We start from the raw sequence: 17,848 nt of genomic DNA, 5'->3' as shown, positions 1-17,848 counted from the left end.
CCTGCCCTCAGCCAACTCCTATATGAGTTCTACACCTGCATCCCCCCTGTGAAACTCCAGAAGCAGAAAGTCCAATCCATGAATGAGATAGTCCAGAGCAACCTCTTTAAGAAGCAAGGTGAGTGCCAAGCATCCTGGCAGGGTGGGTGGTGCCAGAAACCACACAATGTACTTCACATGCTCAGCAGGCCAGAACAACCTGCTGGTGACTCAAATGTTCCTTCTCCAGTAACTCCCTTGGTCTGAATAAATGCGAAAAGTAGAAAATGGCTGACAACTTCAGCTATCAGAATCTAAATTGATTTTAAGAAGCTTAGGTTGCATTGTTTGCTCCTCCTGAGAGAGTTTAATGAGGTGGTAAATTTGGAGTCCTACACTTTAGGTCATTCTGCTGTGAGGTTTTTCCCCTACATGGTTTATATGTACATACATGTCTTCGACTTGAGCGGAAGTAGCTGAAGTTTCTTTTGGTAGAAAGAATGTGTCACAGAGAACGTCTCAAAGTTTCTGAAGTGAAAGAATAAATTAGAGAGCTAATGCAGATTCCTGTGACCCATCTCAGAGATTCTGATTGAGTAGGAATTTGGATCCATGTAGATTCATTACCTTTCAAAAGTAATTTACATTTTTCAAAATGAAAACAGACCAAACCCCTCTCTAATTCCTACTTCTGCTCAAGTTGAAGACATGTATATACCCCAAACTGATCTCTGATAACCACCAGTCCCCTGATCAGGGCCCCACTGCTAAGAGCCTTGGGGTGCCCTGTTTTTGAGGTTTGTGAGCTAGGTGGCCACACCTCTGCATATGGCCAGGCAGGATTAAAAGTCAGTATTCATCATCCACCTCATCTCCAGCAACACTTGATATTTGCAGCATCACACCTATCTGTGAGGGTGAAAAAAAAATGACTTTTGAGGGTCAGCACTGTTTTCTTTATACTAAGGCCAACACTTCCCAATTTTTAATTTCTCTGTGTCTACACCGGTGTCAGTGATAAAATGAGAAGCAAACTGTGCAAGAAACAAGAGGTCTTAGAAAGCAGGGCATCAGTCATCACCCAACTGAGATTTATTCAGAGAGCTAGGCTTGAATATTTATGTAAATTGTCTGGAAATCACAGAAATATTCAGGAACCACTTCACTGTAAATATTCTTTTTCCCCAATGCCTGGTTAACATGGTGCATCCAAAATTGCTGTCTGAATTCCTATCCCTGAAGTTAAGGATAGGAGAAGGGCACACGAAGCAAAGTGTTCTGGTGATTTTATTATACTCATGTCTGTGGCTTCCTGACCATTCAGACAGATGTGTGCCAACAGATTAATGCAATAAATACATGGTTTGTTTGCGCAAGGTGGTTTGTTGCAAGGCGATCAAAAACTAATCCTGATAAGTCTTTCTGCATTTCTTGTATACTAGATTTTAAAAAGTGAGCGTTCTGTGGTTTTCATGTTCTGACTTCCCCATCAGAATGAATTGCCCTCACTCTGAAAGCTTTGAAATATGCCTGCCCCTTCCTGCCCCGGCAGTTTCTTCCCGGATTCCAGGTGGTGTCCCTGTAGAGATGAATCGAGTCCCACCCCAGGGAGGTTGCAAGGGTGACTTCAGCTGCATATGGTGCTGCACCCCACAGGCAGCAGAGGGTGGGGCTACTTGGCTCGCCTTCACTGTTCAGACCCACCGTCATTGTCATTGTCAGGTGCCCGGCTTAGCATGAGGCCAGATGGAGTGCTAGCACCATCCTGGATGGGGCAGGTGCTGTCAATTCCAGGCTGCTGGAAGTCAGAGTAGTTCCTTTACTGGAGTCACATCTCCTGGGCTGGTGGTGGCCCCTGAGAGGGAGCATAATCCCAGAGCAGGCTGGACAGCTGCTGCTCACCAGTCCCGCTGTGTCTCTGAGTTTCTGATTCAGTAAAAACCCTCTGATTATTATTAACAGACAGAAGGCCAGTCCCTGTGTTGTACACAGTTAGACATGAAATGCAAAATTCTTACCTTTCAACACAGAGACTAGAAATAGGTGAACAGAGAACTCTTTGGGACCCCTTTTAAAGGGGAGGCAATATATATTAATCTATCCATCCTTGGTTCGCATGTGAAAGCAGTATGTATTAAAGTTAACTCCTCTCCCACGATTGATTTGCTAAGTGAACCCTCTTCCCAAAATAACCCCAAAGGGAAACTTCAGCTCATACCTCTTCTTAAGTGTTCAGGTTCCAAATGAATACAATCTGAATTCATGTGTGCTTACTGGGTGTCATTGGCTCCTGGGTGAGTGTCTCTTTTATACCCTTAAATAAGGTGAGTTTGATTCCTTGGCCAAGTTTGAGCTGTAATGAAACCCCTCCTGTTGTTCTCCCTATGAAGTGTCCTGTGCCTTAGGGATGGGATTTGCTTTGAGTCTGCACTCATTTAACTGCCAGATGTGCAAATCGCCTGGAGTATTGTCGGTGACATTAGCTTGTACTCACAGCCTTAAACATTTGTACTGACATCAAGCAGAGGGACCAGAAGGCTTTTAGGCACTTTCTGAAATGTTGGCAGACTATCCTATTGGCCTATCTTCAGGAGGATCCTATGGAGAAGGGGGTGAGAGAAGATTTACCCGTTAATGGCACTGTTCTTGTATCTCACTAGGCCTGGGTTGAATTCCTGGTTCGTCTTCTTATCAGCTGTGTGACCATGGGCAATTTACTTAACCTTTCTGATCCTTAGTAAGCTCATCTGTAAAATGGAAAAATAATAACAATATCTATCTTAAAAGGCTGTTGTGTGGGCTAATGAGGTGAATAATGCTTTTAAAGTACTTATGATGGCATAATGTCCTATACTAAGTGGTAGCTGTTATTATTGGTGGTGTGGCTATTATTTCTTCCACTCCTTACGTTTTCCTAGCTTCTGTTCTGACCTTCCAATTCTTTGCAATAAGGGGGTCCCTTCATGTTTGACAGTTGCGTGTAGCCGTAAGCCAAGCTTCCTTGTTTTCCTGGAAGCTACATGTATATCCTCAACCTCTGAGAAACGCAGGACTTAATCAATAACAGGGCCTTGGCTTGTATGTGCTTCCTATTCTGGTTTTGAATGGTTTTGTCCAACCTTGATTTCATTTCTCCATAGTTTTGTAAAGGGCCCATGCTATGTATGCCTACAAGAAGTGGAGGTCAGACTGAGATGTTTGTGCTTTCTTGTTTTATTGTCTTTCTTGCTGTAGGCCTTAACATAGTTAAATAGTTTGGAACAATTGCCAGTCATCTTTTATGATGGTTTGTTCCATGGGGCTCTTTTAACACACACACACCCACATACACTTTACCCCTTTTTTCTTTCATGGAAGCAATTAGTCTCAGCTTTTACTAGACCTGTGATCTTGAGTAAATTGCTTAATCCTTGTAAATCTCAATTTCCACATCTGTAAAGTGGGAATGACCACAAAATGTGTCTCATTGGGTTGTCAGGGGCATAATATGGCTTTTTAGCCTGGTGTGTGAGAGGGTTAAAAGAGTCTCAAATAGCCAAGGTTGCATAGGGAGTGGCTCACCTAGTGTGAATGACTTCAGGGTTCAGGGAGAGAACTAAGAAATCTGTGGAGACTAATCTGCTGTCTTCTCCAACTCAAGCTCAGACTTGCCTTCTGGTGGTGATGGGAGAAAGGAATAGATGTGCCCTGAGAAAGCTTTGAGGGGAGTCTAAGAGAAAAGCAAACCTTATGCGCCTTTGGAACAGATTTGTCCCTATGAGAACCTAATCTCTAAGTAATGTGTCTTTTTAGTCTGATGCTAATCAGATGAACCATCTGGTTCAGTGTAAACTGCTTTAGGATCCACATTGCTCGCTTTTCTCAACTTCTAAAACAAACAGAGGAGGAGTAGAGGGAGAGACGGAGACAGAGACACAGAGAGAAATAGAGACAGAAAGAGAGACAGAAGTAAAGAGAGACCCAGAAAGGGTCCAGAGAGACAGAGACAGAGTCCTGACAGAGATTTGGAAGTTCTTCCGGTGTTTATTTTCAGCTAGTGGGTTTTTCTTTGGAAACTGTATTGAGAAGCTGTTCTGTGAGTACAAAGCATCCAGCTTTTCTTTTATCAGGATGTAATTTCCTTCTTTCCCCCTCCTCTTATCTGTTGCCCACAGTATGTGGAGCTGTGGGGACCTCGGTTCACCGTGGGGCATAGGGGCACAGATGGCTGTGCCCAGGACCACAGGGGGTCCCCTCTATTCCCAGGCTGTCTAAATCAGCACATCACTGCAGCACTGGCCTGGGAATAGAGGAAAGTCCTCTCACTCTGCAGATATTACTTTGCTTGGTAAACTTATGTAACATTTCTGAGCCTCCAGGATTCCACATCTGAAGAATGTGAATAGGAGTGTTGCCATGAGGATATGGACTTTTGATTCAGGTAATTCTTGTTTCTGATCCTGCCCTGGTCACTTACTAGCTGTGTTCCTTTGAACAAGTACCCTCTCTGAACCTTGGTTCCTTTAGCTACAAAAATGGGATAATGTATGTGAGACAACCAGCAGAGTACTTGACACACTTGCTACTTATTTAAAAATACCTGTTGTGTCTAGTGTATGACAATAATAGCCAAAAGAATAATTATGACATCAATAGCATCTTAGAGAGAGAGAGAGAGAGAGAGAGACTTATATTTATTAAATGTCAACTATGCATTAGGTGTTATATAGGACAAAAACACCTATTAAATTCTCACAACAACCCAGTATCACAGGTATTATTATTCCCATGTTATGGATGGAGAAACCAGGATCTGGAAAGTCAAGTAACTTTCATCCTAATGAGGCCAAATATTACACAGTGTTTTAGGGTATTCATGTATTGGGCTATGTGATGCTGGGGTAAGACATACATCCCCAAATCTCAGTGGTCTAGCCCTGTGGAGGTTTATTTCTCTCTTTCACAAAGTCTGAGGAGGGCTGTGTGCCTTTTGTTCTTTCTGAAGCTATTCCAGCTGGTACCATGGCTTCCGGGCAGAAGGGAAGAAAGGGAGGGAGGATGGATAGCCACGCTTGTTAACTACTGCAGCCTGAAAGTGACACCCACCATGTCCATTCACAGTCCCTTGGCCAGAACCCAACACAAGTTCCCAACCCAGCTGCAAGGGAATCTGGACGTGAAGGGATGCACATGGAATATTTGATGGGTGCTGCCTCTGCTATTCACAGGTAGTAAGTGTTAGAGCTGGATTCGGAACACAAGTCATTTGAATAACAAAACTCATCTTCCTTCTCCTATACCATGCTTTATTCTCAGAATAAATAAAAAAGGAGACAATAGGGCTTATTTTCTTGTTGAAAGTGCTTCCTTCATCATATTAGAAAAAGTGCCTCCCTATACCTCCCAAGGGAATTTTTTTTCTTCCATCTTCCACTCCTTGTCCCTGTTTCAAATGCTGGACAACTCTCTGACAGCTGTGCCTAGGGTCCTTTGCCTGGGCGGGAGATGGGACTCTTGATGTCAGTAGTAGCCATGTTGCTGTAGCTTTTCAGAGCAAGCTGTGGTGTCAGTGGGCCACCTGGAGCTTGGGGTGTCCACATCAGGCTGGGCTTGAGACTGTTCAGAAGGAAAAGGCAGTAAGGGAACGAGTCCTCTTCCTTCTAGGACTAGCATGCACTAGTCTTGTGGAGGGCTTCTCGTCTCTCCTGACATTGTGCACAACCTTCCACAATTCTTCTTTTTGCAAATATTGCCTAGAAGGCATTCTGTCTCCCCCACGCCTTCCCTTACCCCCAGCCACTAACCAGTAGCTCCTACTCATCCCTTTAAGACTCAAACCTGATGTCTGCAGTAAGTAGCATTTCGGCCCCATCCCATTCAGCATTTACTCTGTTTCTACTGTAGGTAGGGCCTGGGAGGTAGTGGGGATGCAACTGTTGCAAGGGTTACACATTTCTGCACCAAGTTCGGTGTGCAAAGATGATAAAGCTTCTAGTTTTTGTTTCTTTGTTGGTTTTTTTTTTTTTATTTATTTGACACAGAGAGAGAGAGAGAGTGAGAGAGGGAACACAAGCAGGGGGAGTGGAAGAGGGAGAAACAGGCTTCCCGCCCAGCAGGGAGCCCGATGTGGGGCTCCATCCCAGGACCCTGGGATCATGACCTGAGCTTAAGGCAGACGCTTAACAACTGAGCCACCCAGGCGCCCCTCTTTGTTGGTTTTTACTCTAATCTTTTTGAGTCTTTCCTTTACTTTGTACTGTGGCAACTTAAAATTTTCATTTAATGGTAACTTGTGGCTTCAGATGTAACCAGTCTTTCAGATTCAAAATAGTCCCCTCCCTCTTTCCAATGTTGCATCTGGCACAGTGTCCCAGGAAACAAATTAGGAAAGGAAAGAAAGACTCAGCTTTTGGCTTTCCCCACAACCTATCCAAAATGGTTCTCTTTGGGACTTTGGCTCAAGAGGAAATTTGCGGGCACACGTATCTGTGGCTGTAGGTCTCAATCTCAAACAGAGGGGCCACTAGCCTTCCCCTCTGTCACATCTTCTTCCTTTCTGAGGAAGCCTTCCCCACCTCTTTCCCCAGGGGCTATAAAAATAGGATGGCTGCCAGGGTACCTGACTAATAGGGAAAGGTGGGACAGTAGAGAGTTCAGTATGATCAGAATATTATCCTCAGTTCACAAAGGGGATAAAACAAGGCATAGACCCTCTGTGAGGGAGATTTCTCAAACTTTAGGTGCACCTGGGGAGCTTACTAAAATTGCAGATTCCTGGACCCTATGCCAAAGATTCTGTCCCTGAAGATGTTGGTGGGAGGGCGAATGATGTGTGTGGTATCAGCCCTCCAAGTGGATTCTGATAAAGATGGCCCTCTGGCTGACGCCTCTGGAGTTGGAAGCACAATGCTAGGAGCTTGAGTGGGGGAAAGGAGAGCAGTGTGGGCAGCGAGAAGTGGCTCCCACAGTGTGTAGTGCAGACTTCCATCTCCATACTTGACCTCCGTGCTCTTATTTGTCTGTTCATGGGACTGTGTTGATGGAATGGACTCCTTACGAATAAGGGCTATGATTTATTTCTTTATGTGCCTACTCTGCTTAGAATTTCATTGATGCCAGCTTTCAGAAACTGGTCTTTGAAACTTGGCAGCAATGCAATTAAATGGCCAGAGTTGCTTACAAAGGGGGAAAGGAGAGGAAGGACTTTGATTGTACAGAACTGGAAGCATCACAGTATACTTGATTCATAATACACCTCATCGCTGGTCCACACAAGCACCTGCTTTTCTTTATTTACATGTTCAGTTATCGTTAACAATAAATTAAACATTCAGGTACTCACTACCCAAAACAAAAACTAGAAACTTAACAATCAATTACATGTGACCATGTGGCTCTGTCTTTCTCTACCTAAGGTGACCACATTCTTGAATCTTCCTTAATCATTCCTCTGCTTTCCTTTTTATGCAGTTTTATTGCATCTCTGTATATCCCTAGTGCTTTGGTTATTTTATCTTTATGAAAAGGGTATTGAACTGTGAGTAACTTGACGGGAGTGGGGGGAAACTTACTTTATTTTCACTTAATATTATACTAAGATTCATCCATATTATAGGTTGCTCGAGTTCCTTGTTTTGATGACTGTGGAAGGTTCCATTGTGTGAATAAACCATATAATTTTAAGCTCTTGGGCTGTTTCAGTGTTTCTCTATTGTAAGCATTGCTGCTAAGAACATTCTTGTATATGCTTCTTGTTGCAAATGTCCAAGAGTCTCTTTTGTATTTACAACTACTAGAAGATTTGCTTGGTCATAAGGGACTGAATGCTTGACTTCAGAAGATGGTGATAAACTGTTTTCCAAAGATGGTTGCACCAGTTTATATTCCCATCAGTAATTCATGAGGGATCCTGTAGATCCACATTCTTTTAACACTGGGTATTATCCCACTTCTTAAGTTTTACCGAAGATGGAGGTGTAAGGTAAGTCTTCCCTGTCTTGGGTTGCATTTCCTTGATCACCAATGATGATGAAAATCCTTTCTTATGATTCTTTGCCACTTGTGTTTCATGCCTGTGATATGTCTGTCCATGTCTTTTGTTCATTTTTCTGTAGGGTTGGTTGTATTTCTCTTATTGGTTTACAGGATATTTTATGCATGCTTCATACTCATCTTTTGCTGACCTTATGTATTATGGATATCTTCTCTCATTTATACACTCATAACTTATCTTCATTTACTTGAGATGTAATTTCTTAACAGAAGTTCTTACTTTTAATATCAATTTACTGATCATTTTAATAGTCAAATCTTATGTCTTATTTAAGAAATCTTTCTCAATCCCAAAGCCTAAAAGATTTACATTTGAATTTTTACTAAGAATTTTATAATTTTACTTTTGATACACAAGTTTGTAATCAATCTACAGAACTTAACGTTTTACATATGGTGTGAGGTAGGAGTCTGATTTTATCTTTTTTGCCATTTAGCCATACACTGTTCTCAGTTTCAAGTGTGGGGCAGTCTATTTTCCCTATCTTGGTGTCATTTTGTATTTCAAGGACATTACCTTTCCCTAGGGACTTGAGGGCACGGGCGGCCTGCTGGAGCCTGTATTCAATCCCCGGTCCACAGTGTGCAGTTCCTCTGTGCTATTATTACTAGTTGAGAATGGAAGGGTCAGAAGGGCCAGAAGGGTCAGGCCTCCTTTTCTGTAGGCAAGCCCCAAATCAGGCTCCTCTGTTATGTCGGCTTCCTGGGTTATGTGGCAAGACATAGTACTTCTCCAGGCTTGGACCTTCTCAGTTATGAAAGAAATGAGATGGTTTCTTCGAAAAATCATTTATCTTAAGCAAAAAATTGCTTGGGTCCATAAGGTGGTTTCTTTATGTATCTGATAAAAAAAAAAAAAGGACTGAACTAAGAGGAGACCTGAATAATAGCAACAACAGTAATATGAACAGTAGGAACTGCAGGTGACGTTTATTGAGTGCTTCTTATGCACCAGGCACTTTGCTACACACTAATGCTCATTATCTCATTTATTGCATAGTTGTGTGGCCTTGGTCAAACCATAACTATACAATCATGACATTGCACAAGATTTTCCAGAGCTCTAGCAACATGAAAACCTATGATTTAAAAAATTATTCTCTGATTCACAACGATAATATTGCTGAGTCTTTCAAACATCGTTTCATGCCTAACAACCCCTTCTCCTATATATTGCCCACAACGCTTTAAAATATCCTGCCTGAGCTGGGAGCAAGGAATGAGAGCATTTTATAGAAGGTCAAATAGATGAAGGGAAACTGCATGATGCCCTCCAGGTCATGTAGCCAGGCTTGAACCCTGGTAAAGGTAAAAGGATTTATGTACCAGAGCCAATTTATTTTCTTTAAGAAAGAGCTGTTGAGTTTTGAGTATCTAAGTTTTTTTTTTTCCATCAGAACACTTGGAGACATCAGAGATCTTCAAATAGGGGTTTGCCCCACCCACCTACAGTGTTACAAAGCCACATCTAGTTCCAAAATGTCCCTTCCGCACTTGGAGATCTGAGAAGTGGCTGTCCCTCACATCTCTTCCCTTTTCAATGTGACTGATCGCAGAATTCAATCTCGGGAAGAAACCCTCAGATCTAAAATCAGAGAAGACAGTGATTTAATAAGCTGCAGAACAAACCCAGGAGAGATCTGGTAAAGTGTCCTTTTTTTTTTTTTTTTTGGCTGAAGTGAAAAGAGATTGGCATGCAATCAAAGAAAAGAATCCCTCTTGAACCTACCCAAATATAGAATAGTAGCTTTCAATGGCATTATGAAGTATGATTTAATTGTGGGGGAATCCCAGATTACCTCTTTAATGACAACCCAAATCAACTCTTTTGCAATTAAAAAAAAAAAGTACCTCATTAAAATCAGAGAACTGCAAGATCAGGCTGTTTCTGTGCCTTTCGATCCATGACCCATGGGGTTCTTTCCCAGTTCTGGAGTGATTATATGAGAGGAAACATACACAATGAGAGAATTTCTGTAAATCTTTACACATTTATATGTTGACTCCAAAATTGTTTTGTTTATTTTCATTGTGGAATTACAGTCATGGGTGGTTTAAATTATAGTGAGACAGGGTTTTAGGACATTCTGAGGCTTTTATGAGGACCTGTTTTAAGTTTGATTTTGCTGATTTTTCCCCCACAACATCTTCCTAGAATAGAAGGAAGTTTCCTTAAGACTACAATACAGCTGAATTGAAAAACAGCTGCAGATTCATTTCAATTCAAGTGATATTTATTGAAAATCTAAAAATGTAGCTAGCACTATGCTATGGGGAGTATGAAAGAAAGATAGTCATAAATAATTTTATGGCCACCATTTATTTAACCATTAGATTGTACCAGACACCATGCTAAGTTTTTTCACCCATTATCGTGTTATCATGACCTCCCTGTAAAGTATAGGTATTAATATCCCCATTTTACAGGTGAGGAAACTAAAAGTTAGAGAGGCTGAGAAACTTGTCAACAGTCCTAGACCAATAGCGTATCAGGGCCAGGATTCCAGTTGGGGTCTGTCTGATTCCCAAGTGTACTCTCTGAGCTGCTGTGCAATGTGGCATTTAAACCGAAGGGTTTCTGTCCCCTTGGGGAGCTTACAGTTGGGAGAGAAAAGATTTACCCCAGAGGTCTTCAAACTTGAGCCCACATATGAAGGTAATAGAAATAAAGATGCAGGTGCATCTGGGTCGCTCAGTCATTTGAGCATCGGACTCCTGATTTTGGCTCAGGTCATGATCTCGTGGGTCTTGGGATGGAGCCCTGCATGGAGCCCTGTGCTCAGTGGGTAGTCTGCTTAAGATTCTTTTCCTCTCCCTCTGCCTGTCCCCCAACTTGTGAGTGTGCTGTCTCTGTCTCTCTCTCAAATAAATGAATAAATAAATCTTTAAAACAAAAGAAATGAAGACGCAGAGTAATAGTTATTATGCCTTTTAATAAAATAACCTTACCAATATATACTTTAATAATAATATAATCTTCAGTTATATTTTTAACATTTTTTTAAGATTTTATTTATTTATTTGAGAGAGAGAGACAGATAGTGACAGAGATAGCAAGAGAGCACAAGCAGGGAGAGAGGCAAAGGGAAAGGGAGAAGCAGGCTCCCCGTGGAGCATGGACCCTGATGTGGGGTTCAATCCCAGGACCCTGGAATCGTGACCTGAGCCGAAGGCAGATGCTTAAACCAACTGAGCCACCCAGGCACCCCCAGTTATATTTTTTATAACACATTTTCTTCTTACCTATGAAACATGTGAGAACTTTCTTTACTTTGTAAAGAAATGTGATTCCTTTTATTTTTTCCTAAAACATAGTGCCATTGGGTCAGTCAGTCATTTCTCCACCTTAGACAGAGACTAGTATACAGAGAAGTATTTCTCTACCACTAAGAAAGCAGGGTGAGAATGATCAACTGAAACTCAGCTCATGGTGGGGAGGCTACAGGGAATGGTGAGGACCAGGAGGGGAAGTCCATGCCATGGGTGTAGAGGACAACTGTGAATCAGTGCCAACTCTTTGTTGCCATTTCAATATGTGGACTCAATGCTACCGGATCTTCCCCTCTTTGGAGAGAAGTTCCACAAATGTGTTTTTATGTGAAGCCTGCTGGTATATTTTTTAAGCAATATGCAGACCAAACAAAGCCTGCATATAGACCCAGGACAGCAAGCCTCTGGTGTAAATTTATGATTTATGGATTTAAAACAATTTATAGGGTTTGAATCAGTCTATTACAGATTTGTAGGGTTACTTACAAATAACCCTGCATATGACTATTACCAGAATTTGGTGAAAACAGTGCTTTTGGAATGCGGAGGACAGGTTTATGGAGGAGGTAGGTGAATGTGGTATAGGCCCTCTGGAGAACAGACTCTGGGGCAACCCTGTAGTATCAGAGGAGGAACCTTGTCTCACTGGAGACCCCCGACTTTCAAGTCTCAGAACTCGGGGTTCATCCTTGCCTGACACACTCCCTTGCTAATGGGGTCTCCGACCAGACCACATCATAAGCTTCCCCAGGCATATTCCTGGGAATGCTGGTCCAGGATTGGAAAAATGACATTTATTATTTATAGAAAGTAGTATTATCAAAATATTGTGTTCTTGTACAACTTTTGAAATATATAAAAGCATCTATGAGCTCATAACTTAGAAGTAACCATTGCTTATTCTTCCTGTCTTTTCTACAATATATTTTAAATAATTGGGATAATGCTTTACCAGGTTTGTAATCTGCTTCTTTCACTGAGAATATTTTCCCATGTCATTTTTAAGGACCTCATGGGACTCTGTTATATAGATGGGCTATAACTGATTGCACTATTTTCCTATTTAGGGACATTTGGGTTCATTTAATTTAATGTTAGAAAAACTTGCTGGAATTCATAGCCTTGATAGACAAATCTTTGTCCTCTGTGCTCATTATTTCTTCACTGTTGGACATGAATCTCACTCAGCTTTCCCAATGCTTGTCGAGGATCGTGACTCTCCCTTCTTCTTCCCCTACACACACACGTGTGCATGCACACACACGCACACTTACACACACTGTCATATGCAGGATTTTGTTTCCTCCTTATGTGATAGACTCAGCAGAAAGCAGACCATATTGTTCTCAGCGAAGAGCTGGAGTGGTATGATCCAAATTGGGAAGGGCATGTTATTACAACTCCACTGTGATCCTTGATAGTAGGGGGTGTGTCTGTGTGTGGATATTCTCTGCAGTACCAGGCACTTAAATGCAACCACATCGAGAGCCCTCATTAGCCCCAGGCAGCCAAAGTGGATTTGCTGACTGTGATACCCTCCAGGCTGGAACGACTGCCCAAGTGGAACCAGACACCGGAGCAAAGGGGGAAGCCAATTATTCAAAGGCAAATAAGGCTCTCATTATGGTTTCAGCTAACTAGGATAAAATTGTTTGAGGAGAGACATCCCATTTTTGAGGTAAACACAACACAGGACCATCATTCAGAACAAGGGCTTGGATCTAGTCCTGACTTTGCTGTCTTCACCAGGACACTTCACCTCTAGGAGCATCAGACTCCTCATCTGCCAAGTGGGAACAGCATAGGATGCTTACTTCATGGGTTGATTGTGAGCATCATGGCGGCCGTGCCTGTGAGAGGTGTAGTGGGGTCTGGTACTTAGGATGGGCTCACAAATGGAGCACCACTGTCATCATTAGTGACTATTACTAGTATTACTGTTATTGTAATCATCTGATTGTGGAACAGAATATGAAACCGAAACTCAGGAGACCTGGGTTCTCTGCTTTGCAGTTTTCTATTTATTCCAACTTAGAAGTGAATGACTCTCTAAGTTTTACTTTCCTCGTCTCTCAAATGACAAGCTTGGATTAGGGGTTATATCAGGTGTCTCACTCCGATGTTTGTGGACCCACCTGTGCTGAGAGCTATACATCATTCTCTTCACAGAGCCTCGCGTCAGCCCTACTCATAGAGGCTATTATTCTCTTCCTTTTCTGCACACACAGGAAGCTGGGATCCAACCCCCACTCCTAATTTCCATACTACCCTGAATTGTCTGCATGTCCCCAGCATACAGATTTGTTGGCTGCACTCAAGGCTTTTGAAATGTCTGAGATGGTGATGAGACACAGGACTGTGCTCACACTGCTACCTTCCCTCTTTTACCCAATCCCTCCAAAAACAGTAGATGCAAAAGTCCAGAAGGAGACTCCTGTCAGACTTTGGGGGCAGCTCCTGATACCTCAGCTCTATTTAACAGAAACAAAATTGATAAACACTTGTTCTCCTTGGCTGGTGGGTAGTTTTGAGAGTTACCTAAAGGAGTGTTTATGCATGTGTGTGTTAAAGAATTGAGCCCACTAGGCAGATCAAATATCTGAGCTGGAAGGGACGTTAGCCACCAGGTGCCCAGAGGTGGTCAAATTTAGCAATTCAGAGAAGATGGGAAGAAGAAGTTTCACCCTTGCATGGATAGCAAGCAGGTCTACTTCCCTTGCTTCTACCAGAGTAGTGCTCTCTCCCTCTCCCCCCCTACCTCCCCCTCTCTCCTCTCCCCCCTCTCTCCCCCTCTCTCTAGACATCCAAGACAATTTGGTTTAAACAAAGAAGTCTAGGTCTAAAGAATTCTCTGAAAAATTGATCTGTTTCTGATGAGGGATGTTGATAGTGGGGAGGCTGTGTGTGTGGGGGGCAGGGGGTCCATGGGGACTCTATACTTCCTGTTGAGTTTTGCTGTGAACTTAAAACTGCTCTTAAAAATGTCTATGTTAAAAATGTTAAAAATCCAGTGACCATACACACAGAAACACAAATTGAGCTGCCCCTCCTGTCATCCCTTCTGCAGAGGAAGGGGAAAAGGCCTTTAAAGATTAAGTGGCTCCAAGGAGGCCAGTTAGCTGCCCACATACAAATTTTATTGGAAGTGTGACTCAAGTGTGGTGGGGTCCTCTCTCTTTCTGGTTCAAGGGCACATGTCCGTGCCTTAGGCAGGTGGTGAGGGAATTTATTTCATCATTCATGCCCATGGTAGGCTGGTGGTTGGTGAATGCATCTGCTGTTGCTGTGAGTCAGGGATCCCTGCAGCAGACCCCTGTGAGCCAGCTATGGTGGTGATTTCCCAGGGCTGCCTCAGGAGGAACTCACAAGGTGATTAGGTGGTGCTTCAGGCCCACACTGTGCCCACCTGGCAGTCCGCCAGCCCCCAGCTCTTCACGTCTGACCATCTCCCTTTCAGTCATTGCCTGGCCTCCCACCTGTCCTAGAGCAAAACCTGGCCCCTTGCCCCTTGCCCCTTGGTCCCTTCTTAAGCCTGCATCATCCATTAACTGGTTCTGAGTGAGACTCTCCTCTGCCCATGCCCTCTAGTTCCAGGATGTGGGGTAAGGGTGGCAGTTGACCACAGGCTTCAGAGAGAGAATGGGTGGGCTGTAGGAATTCATCCCATGTCATATTCCCTGCCAGAGGGAGCTACAGCCAGTTTTCTTTCTGGGTCACCTAAGAAGTAGGTTTGGTGAGCATTGTTTTTTTTTGTTTTGTTTTGTTTTTTCAGAAACACAACACAGTCTTATTTCATTTGGAGGAAGCATATTTCCTCTGTTGATTTGGTTTTGGCCTCAATCCTTTTGGATTAGCCAATCCTGCCATTATTGTGCTAAGTAGCATCTGCAATTTCCACCCATCTTAAGCCCATTTTATCCTCCGTGTTGCTGCTCTACTCTGGCCAAAATTGGCTCTGTTACCCAGGAGGGACAGGGTCAGCTCTGATTTGACTATAAATTTTAAGCATCCCTCCCCTCCATAATGAAAGTGTGTTGTTTTTTTAAAAAATGTGTGTTGGGTCCTTCTAACACACCTCCCCCCCAGTGAACTCTTTGCAGGCTCCTCAAGACAGTGGCGAAGTTGTTAAGTCCTCCTCCTGTGAGGGTGAGCTAAAAGAAGTTGGCAGCCGGTAAAGAAGCTCTGGGCCCCTTGTGCCGGCAGCTTCTGGCCACAGAGGGCATTCCTCCTAGCTTGCATTTGGTTTATCAAAAGTCAAACAAATGCATCTGGGGAGGCTCTGATTCTTTTGATGCTTTTCTGAGGGATCTCCTGAATTTGCACCCTCTTGCGTTCAGGTAAAGAGTGTTTTCTCTGTATTCCAAGTACCTGGCATTGAGTAGGTCCTCAATGCATGTTTATAGGATGAAGAAACAATTATCTTAATTGAAGGATAGATAACATAGTCTGTTTGGAGAAACACTGTACTAAGAATCGGAAGATTGGATCTCTAGTCCCGTAAAGCTACTAACAAGCTGTGTGACTTTGGACGAACCACTTACCCTCTCTGGGCTCCATTCCTCATGTGTATCATCAGAGATTTGGATCTCTAAGATTGTGTCCATCTGTGTCAGTAAGTCTGTATTGCCAGAAGAGCATAGAAAAAGAGGCAGCAACTTCAAGTGCAATTAAAACTGCTTGAAAAGCATTTGTTATCCTGGGGTGTTTGAGGCTACTAGTGTCAGCTTGACATGAAAGACACTGAAGGACTCCTTGTGTTCAGAGGTATCCTGGGTAGTGTATTGTTCACAGGCCTTGGCTGAATCCACAGTCTGTCATTAAGAGGCTTGTTCAGGGCTAGGTCTGTGTTTCCTGGCTTGGGGGACTCCACCAGTTTTCTGAGCACTTGGAGAGGGGGTAGCAGTCAGGACAACAGAACCCCCACTTGCAGGTGGATTTTTCTCTTCATGCATATATTTCTGCAGGTCTCAATAAATTGGTTTTCATCAGCCTTGCCCCTCCGTGCCAGTGTCCCAGATTTGCCAGAACCTATGTGTGCAATGAGATGCTTGGTTTGGTTTGGTTTATAGGGATTCTGGGCTCACCTCGGGTTGCAGGTTTTTAAATCAATTACAGCCTAGGTAGCAAGAGGTTCAGTACAGCACTCTGCTGTCTGTTCAATGCTCATGCCAAGAAACCAAGAGGTCCCAGTCACCTCTCAGGAAAATCTGTGGTGTTACAGGGGCCTACGGTGAGTTGCAAATCTTGATGGATGGTGGGACCAGTCTGCAAACAGCAGAATGGCTTATACTGTGGGTTCAGCAGGAAAAGAAGAAAATAATTCTCTGAGCATAAGATGTGTTGCTCCCTCATCCTAGTTCATCAGGAGATCTTAGCCACACACATCAAGAGACAGACCTTGGGATGTGTGGAAGAGAGCAGGAGAGACGGCAGTCTTGTGGCTCTGATGCCTGGCTCCTTCCGTGTGGCCAGGCTTTTTGCAGCTTTTTGCTCCCCCGCCCTACCTTTCTCCCTCTCTTGCCAACATAGGGGAGAACACTGGGTAGCCCTTCCTAGTTTCTGTCCCCTGGTTGGTCCTGGAGAAAGGGGACCTCCTCAGGATGCACTGCTGCATGGTTGCAGATCTCCAGCCTCTTCTTTCTATGTCCAAGGGTCAGAAATGGGGGGGTACAGAGAGAGGACAAGTACTGCCTTGGAGCAAATCCAGTTCATTCCACGACTACTTAGGGCTCTAGTTCTCAGCTGTATCCAGTTCCATCCTAACCACTCTAGTCTAGGAGAGAACATCCACCCCTGTGGCTCAGTGCCATCATGATGTCCACGATCCCCAACCTTAATCTGTAGTTCAAGACTTTGCTTTCACCTCAAGACCCACATCTTTAACTGCCTCTCTGGCATCTCATATTCTGTACAGGGGAGGCGAAGAGAGGCATTTAGAACAGGGTTTTCAATTCAATAAATGTTTATTGATTCTCTGCTATAAACAAAGCATTAAGAAGCCATTTAGAAAATACAAACTTGGCAAAAACATGGTGATGTCCTCAAGGAGCTTGCCTTCATTTGCAAAATGAGGCACTCTTCATTAAAATGCGGGATGAATGTTCTGTAGTAGAGCTATAAGCAAAGTGCCGTGGGACTGCAGAGGGGAGAGCTAGATGATTCAGCCTTTCTTGTTTACAACATCAAAAAATTTATTTAAGAAAACAAAACAAAAGAAATACCAAAGAGCTTCAGAACTGTGAATAGTTAGCCTTTCTAGGGAACCGTTCTACACTGTTGATGGGAATGCAAGGTGGTGCAGCCGCTCTGGAAAACAGTATGGAGGTTCCTCAAGAAGTTGAAAATAGAGCTACCCTATGACCCAGCAATTGCACTACGGGGTGTTTACCCCAAAGATACAAATGTAGTGATCTGAAGGGGCACATGCACCCCAATGTTTATAGCAGCAATGTCCATAATAGCCAAACTATGGAAAGAGCTTAGATGTCCATCAACAGATGAATGGATAAAGAAGATGTGATACACACACACACACACACACACACACACACACACACACACACACACA

The 17,848-nt window shown here is 43.3% G+C and overlaps 1 protein-coding gene across 1 annotated transcript in view; it reads left to right on the top strand.

The window, feature by feature from the left end:
- The window catches only part of DOCK2 (dedicator of cytokinesis 2), a 414,356-nt gene that overhangs the window by 121,798 nt on the left and 274,710 nt on the right, over window positions 1-17,848 (top strand). Inside the window, exon 25 of the mRNA XM_025867057.2 lies at window positions 12-118. Coding sequence (XP_025722842.1) covers window positions 12-118 — 107 coding nt within the window. The remainder of the gene's footprint in view (window positions 1-11; window positions 119-17,848) is intronic.

Source organism: Callorhinus ursinus, unplaced genomic scaffold, assembly GCF_003265705.2.
Source record: "Callorhinus ursinus isolate GAN/ISIS: 27379988/994484 unplaced genomic scaffold, GSC_fseal_2.0 scaffold3, whole genome shotgun sequence".
Lineage (NCBI taxonomy): Eukaryota > Metazoa > Chordata > Mammalia > Carnivora > Otariidae > Callorhinus > Callorhinus ursinus.
This window is presented reverse-complemented; position numbering and strand designations above follow the sequence as displayed.